General features: G+C 33.2%; 2 protein-coding genes across 2 annotated transcripts in view; one reads left to right on the top strand and one right to left on the bottom strand.

Moving 5' to 3' along the window:
* LOC106296967 (amino acid permease 3) overlaps window positions 1-495 on the top strand; it is a 7,291-nt gene extending 6,796 nt beyond the window's left edge. Inside the window, exon 8 of the mRNA XM_013733231.1 lies at window positions 270-495. Coding sequence (XP_013588685.1) covers window positions 270-388 — 119 coding nt within the window. The 3' untranslated portion in view covers window positions 389-495. The remainder of the gene's footprint in view (window positions 1-269) is intronic.
* Window positions 496-668: 173 nt separating this feature from the next.
* Window positions 669-2,043, bottom strand: LOC106298173 (auxilin-related protein 1-like). Its single transcript, XM_013734251.1, has 6 exons — window positions 1,842-2,043; window positions 1,649-1,760; window positions 1,353-1,418; window positions 1,040-1,129; window positions 794-961; window positions 669-707 (listed from the first exon to the last, which is right to left on the bottom strand). The coding sequence occupies exons 1-6, from the start codon at window positions 2,012-2,014 to the stop codon at window positions 669-671; spliced, it is 648 nt and encodes a 215-aa protein (XP_013589705.1). The 5' UTR covers window positions 2,015-2,043.
* Window positions 2,044-7,052: the final 5,009 nt, after the last annotated feature.

Genomic DNA, 7,052 nt, shown 5'->3' with positions numbered 1-7,052 from the left:
CTAGATTCTCTGTTCTGTTCAGGCTGTTGAACAGGGAGGACGTGGTTGTACTTCAAACATTTATATATTGGATTGTTGAGTGGACTACGGTCCCGTGGTTTTTCCTTCTCACATCGAGGAGGTTTTCCACGTAAAAATTGTGTGTCTCATTTAGTTATCGCAACTTTGATATCTTGCCATCGTCGAAGTATTTTCCTCACAGGTTCGCACAAGGTCAGGGGAACACGACCATAAGTATTTCCGCTGCGCCGTGTGACTTTCCCCAACAGTTTGTCTTCAAGTCTTCAGCTCAGCTTGTTTGGTAGTTAGCATTGCTGCGGCTGCAGGGTCGATAGCTGGAGTTGTTCTTGATCTCAAGTCATACAAGCCATTTCAAAGCAACTACTAATACTCTTTTTGAACCAAGAACAGTCAAAAAGAATCAAGAACGTGGAGTACTTATGAGCTTTTTGTGTTTGATAAGATAAAATCAATAAACACTTTTTGTTTGTTCTATGTAATCTTCTCTTTCAGATATAGTATCTTACAAAGCCTAATGGCAAGAACTGTAATCTTACTCCATATTACTAATAGAAGAGGTTTGATAAACAATAAGTATAGATACATATACACACACACACACACACTCACACAAACAACTCTCTAGTCAATAGATGTATAAGGACTGTTTAAGATAACTCCTCTTTGTTGAACTTGTTCCAGGCTTCCTGTTGGATGTAATAGAAGAAAACTCATAAGATTCACCTTAGATAGCTATCAGTTTGAGAGGATGCATGTTTACTGAGAAGATTACCTGTAAGATGTTGAATACCTTCTTGGCGATGTACTTTTGTTGAGCACCTTTCTGATGAACTTTATCAGGATGGACATAGAGGTTTGCCTTTTTATAGACTTTCTTGACTGATGCATAAGTGAAATCTGTTAGAGAGACAGCCTCCCAGCCGCATCCAGGCCAAAGTACCTGTCAGAGAGTAGCCAACCTCAATGAAACTACTAAGAAGAAAACTTGTTTTACGGTTTTGTTAAGAAGAGAACTCACGAGATGCAGTGATGATATAAGTGCACGTAGGTTCCCTTCTTTCCCAGTAGCCCAAAGCTTAATCTCACCGTCAAGGGTCTCAGAAATCCTCTGAACAAAAAAATAAGAAGAGGTCATTATTTCAGATCAACTACAATGTTGTGACCAGATAAGTGAACAATAGCAGATAACTGATCACATCTACAAGGAGACTAGATACAAAAAGAACTTACGTAATGAAAAATCTTTCAAGAATCTCAAAAAAAAAAAAAGAACTTATGATAGTGAAGACTTATTACAGTGAATATTTCAAAAAAAAACAGCAACCACTTACACTTCTTTCTTCTTGTTCAGTCTGAATCTGATGATCACGGTTATTCATATCAGCTATAGCCTTTTCCTACATACAAGAAGACATTTAGTAAACCAAAACTATAAACCGAGGAAAGCTAAGTATTTTTATATATGCAGTAGTAATATTATATCATCTTCAACTATAAACTGGTTCCAAAAACTGTAGCATGTGCAAGCAGAACCAAGCAGTGACATAAGAAAAAAAAAAGCATGTGATTTCGGGAAAAAAGTTTCACTGATTCAACAAATATAGATCATAGATAGATCCATGCATACCATTCGATCTTTTATTATTTTTTCACGCTCCCATAGTCTTCTTTTGTCACTTTCCCTTGGAAGTTCAACAGGATTGAACAGGGAGTCAAGGTCATCATCTACACCAAACTCACTAGCAATAAAAAAAAAAAAAACAGCTGTAACATCAGTAGAATACCACTAAGGAACATGTTTCATAAACTGATCCACAAACTTGTTACTAGGCTGACCACTCCCACCAAATCCAGGTATCAACTCATCAAAACCATCTTCATTTGGACTAAGTCCGGTCAAACCACCCAGTAAGTCATTATCACCTGCGTTGACCGGTAAAGAGATTGACTTAAGGAACAAGTAACAGACACGACTTAGTCTTACCAGAATCATTGGTACTAGATAACTTAATCAACTCATCAAACACCGAGAAGTCGTCAAACCCAACTGCAGCCATTGGAGCTGACTTTCCTCGGGGCTTTAAACCGTAAAGCGCCGTGAGAGCAACGAACTCATCCATCGCTCACAACTAGTTTCGAGACAAAGTAGGTACTCTTATGCATACAGAGCCGTGCTTCGAGTGTATCCAAAAAGGCTTTCGCCTAGTACCCAAAATATATAGTTTTTTTTAGGGCCCCAAATTTCCAAAAATTATTAGTAGTATATTGGTTTAAGTTTGCCATTTATTATTCAATACAAGTTCAATTATCTACATTGCTTTTTTAAAAAATGAGTATTTTATTTTATTGTCAATTTTCCAAATTGAAAAAAGGAATATATGTTTTATATGTCAAACTCCTAAATAAAAAGGAAAAAGTGCAGTTATACTTAATATATTTGTTCGTATATATTCCTAAGTATTCTACGTGCAATGTTCACATCAATCTTTCTCAAGCAAGCACACACGTCTTCTTTCTTGGTTCTCAATCCTGTGCTACAGGTGTCTCTTATATTATCATCAGTTTTGTTAAAGTGGTGAATTTTTTTATTTTTTTATTTTTTTAGTTTTCAGTCTTTGTTGATTTAAGTTTAATTATTAATTTCAGAAAATATGCCTCCAACGAGATCATGTGCATCAGGAGCCAAGAAAAGACAAAAAAAAGACAGAGTTGATGCATTGGTGAAATCAATGCAAGGTTCTATGGACAAATTTCTTGTAAAATCAGCAAATCTTAATGAATCCGGTAGAAGTGGTGCTGAGTTTGATGATCCAATGGAAGATGGGAATGAAATAAATGATGAGGATGTCAATGAAGAAGATAAGGAGGTTGAAGATGATGTTACTGATGTCACTGAAAGGTTAAATGGTCTAGCAATTATATCGATCAAGAGAGAATTAGTTAGGAATCTAGATTATGATAATTTGATTAAAGAGTTTATTGAAAAAGGGGAAGAAAAATTTTATCTTAGTTTTTTAAAGTTATTATCTTAATATTTTTTTTCAAATATATATTATACTATGATTAAAAAAATTTATAAAGGGACCCCATTTTTATATTCGCCTCAGGTCCCATTAAACCTTTGCGCGGTTCTGATCTTATGAGTTAAAAAGACGCAAACTTTATCGAAGGTCTCTCTCTGCTTCTCTCTCTCTCGCCTTGTGGCGTTTATATAATAACTTAACTTTTCGTATTAGTTGGCGCCATGTATTCGCCTACTTGGGCTTAATGAGCCTTCTTTTCATTTTGTAATGAGCTTTTTATATGTGGCTCAATTTAAACATGGGTTTATCACTAGTTGTTTAACATGGGTCTCACTAAGAGTAATTAATTTAATATGGTATTGGGGCTACAGGCCCAAAATCTCATAATCACACGATATAAAGTAAAAAGTGATTAAGCTATAAAATACTAATCAAATCTGAAATTGTTGAAACGTAAAAAAAAATGTGTCAAAGAAATGATTTAAAAGATAGTTTGACGTTGGTAATGCACTTAATTAGTTTGCAATTAATTGCATTTGAAGTTGGCTCCTCCAGGTCGATGGAAGGGCAAGAATGGTACCATGACGTGTAATATGTTCATTTTCTTTTGACAAAGTACGTGTAATATATTCTATCTACATTAATTAATGTGCCCATACAGTTTCATTTGCATACTTCTTTTTTTTTTCTTGAAAGATAACACCACATTTGAAGTTGATTCGAACGTGGTACTTTTCAAACTTATAGAACTGATTGCACTTAGATACCCTATTACCATGGTATCGAAGAATAAGATTTAATCTCATAATGTTAACTATAGGAACTAATGGATCAAGATTTAAATGTGTCATAAGATATACTCCTATTAGATAGAGGAGTCGGTAAATGATGAGAAGATCCCCAAAAAACTGTTGGTAACGGTTATTTGAGGAGAAAGATTAAAGACTTTGATATGGTCAATAAGTTACTCCAAAATACATGGAAACAAACCGACCACGTCTAACTGTTTACTTTGCGGAGTGAGCACATTTAGTTAATGTGTCTTCATTTTCTCCGTAAGTAATGAAAAAATATTAATATGAATTAACACCATAGAGTAATCAAATCAAGAATATAAGTTTTTGATCATAGATAATTTATAAAAGAAGTACACCCACTAGATTTGAGGATCTATAGCAATGTCGACATTAGTTCTTATTACAGGCTTTAATTATCTTTTTATTTTGTTCTTCTTCGAATTTAGCTCATATAATATCGAGAAAGATGTTCATACATTGAACTAAGCTGGTTATCTAGAATGGTCTTTTTATCTTAAAATTATTTTTCTCTTTCACAAATCTTAAGATGTATGTGTTTATAAAGAATGTTAGTTTATATCTTTTCAGTATAAATACAAAATTAAGAAATATTTTTGACAAAATATCTAAAACGTTTTTGACAAAATATGTAAAAGCATTAAACGGACATTTATAATCATAAAAAGTTAAAACTAACTGTTTAGATAACATTTTTTAGAAATATACAACTATAATTTTCTTTTTTTTTTGAAAAGGTCTACAACTATAATTTTCTTATGGTAATTTCGGTAGATAATTTCTTTCAACGGAATGTAACATGCATTTCGATCGAGTGACTGATATAAATAAACTGAGCTTTTATGATAACTAATTAAGCTTTGCCTTTAGTCCATAGATTCGTTTGCTGCAACATAACAGACATAGATCACTCAGCACCATGTGATTCACTCGATTGTCCTTCACGACTAATTAATCCAATAATTTTTCTCTAGCTCTTCTCTTATTATATATATAAATATCAGTTCTTAAAAAAAATTATAGTTTTCAGTATTATTACTCATTGATCTTTACTAAAACAGTGGCACGGGGGAATGCATTTGGAAAACAAACTATTTACCCTCTTATTTTATAAATAAACAAACGATTATTAGGTAACAATTTAATAATACAAATACCACTTCCTAGTGACTAGTGTAGCCCCATGTGATCATGGGCGGCTTGCTTTTCATCAATTAGAATACCTAAAATATCATACAAAAATTGAAACGAAAGGTTATTTGGGAATTAGAGTATCCTTGCTTTGGTGCAGTGACTGTCTGCATGTGAAATAGTGGGAGCAAAGCAGATAATTGTTTCTCATTAAATCATATCAACTAATTAATAATCATGATCAATAGAAATGTATTAGTACTGTCAATAATACTAGCAGGCATATAACAGCGATCCATATAAAAAATCGCTATCATAAGTCATAACTACTATCAAAATCAAATAATGAAATGGAGATGTATTAATAATGTCAGTAATACTAGCAAACATATATCAGAGATCCACATAACAAACCACTATCATAAGTGACTTATGCTAGCTATATATCTTCTCAGTCTTTTTTTCTTTTGTTACCATTTCATTCATTTAAAAGGTTTTACAATGGCTTATACTTAAAACAAGGTTATTACATATCCTTGATTTTTATACCTGGCTTTCTTAGCTAGATGATCAACATACTGAACCAAATTTCTAGGTACGTGATGAAAACTAAATCTATTCAATCCTGCTAGAGCTAAGATATCTTGTATTATAGGTGTTGCGTCATGATATTTGCTTCCTTTCCGCTTCTAGCTATCACCATTTGATCCAAAATTTTGAGCAATTCTACACAGTCACCTAGAAACACAACTTGTTTATATCCAAGTCGATTCATTTGTTGAACAGCTAGCAACGTTACAATTGATCCTGCTACCAAAGGTGACATGGTAGCACTTATTGAGTGCATGAAGTTTGAGAATGCCTTCTTTGGTTATTAAGGACCATCCTATTCGAACTTTTTCGGTTGGTGACTTCCAGGATGCATCTTCAATACAATATAGTTTTGTTTCTGGTGGAAGACTCTAAAGATTTTTGATCAAAATGTAATAAAAATTTTATCCTCAAATTTTTAACTCACGTTTTGACGAAAAGTTAATGTAGTTTTGATTGGGTAGAATTTAGAGAAATTTCATTTTCAAAATAAATTTTATTTTCCGTTTGAAAAATAAAAAAAAGGTTGCCGTTGGGTATAAAAAAAAGATTATGAATGTGTATATATCTCATTGTAAAAAGTCAAAGATTTGTTTCTTTATAATATCATCCATTTTCAGCCAAAATCTTTTTACATATATTCTACGTTGTGGTCAAGTAAAAATATAAAAAAAAATCTCAAATTCCATTTCAGTCTTTTTATTTTTGTGTTTTTAGCCAAAATCTGTTTATATATTATTCTAAAGAAACACGGCCAAGAAGAAACAAATGAGTTTGTCAGAACCATCAAGACTAATCCAGCTACTTCCATCATCCTTGGCCAGCAAACCAGATCCAAAGATAGTTACATCCGTATCAAGGCAAGGACTCATCATAAGAAGAAGCTCCAGCCTCTAGGGATACCAACCTTGTTTTAGAGTTGTAAAGAACCCAATTGTGAAGAATCCTGCGAGGAGCTCAACTTTTTTATTCAAGTTGAATAAAAAAATTGAGCTCCTCGCAGGATTCTTCACAATTGGGTTCTTTACAACTCTAAAACAAGTTTGGTATCCCTGGAGCTTCTTCCTATGATGAAGCTTTGCCTTGATACTGATGTAACTATCTTTGTATCTGGTTTGCTGGCCAAGGATGATGGAAGTAGCTGAATTTGTCTTGATGGTTCTGACAATGTTTCTTGTTGGTAATATTTGTAATAAGATGGGAGAGGATAGTCAGTGGCGATCTCATCTTCATTCACTGTTATGTTAAAAAAGATTAGAAGTTGAGCTCCTCTTTCTTCTTGGCTGTTGCATAGATTTTATACTCTTAGCATTTTGTATATTTAAAGCGAATCTTTCGTCCCAAGTTGATCAGATGTCGAGGCCACTTCAGAAACTCCACCAAGCCTGAGAGGACCATTAAAAGATTCTCCAATAAAAAAAACACAAGAGATTCTTTAGAATAATATATAAAAAGATTTGGGCTAAAAACA

The sequence above is a fragment of the Brassica oleracea genome, chromosome C6, assembly GCF_000695525.1.
Source record: "Brassica oleracea var. oleracea cultivar TO1000 chromosome C6, BOL, whole genome shotgun sequence".
Classification (NCBI taxonomy): Eukaryota; Viridiplantae; Streptophyta; class Magnoliopsida; order Brassicales; family Brassicaceae; genus Brassica; species Brassica oleracea.
This window is presented reverse-complemented; position numbering and strand designations above follow the sequence as displayed.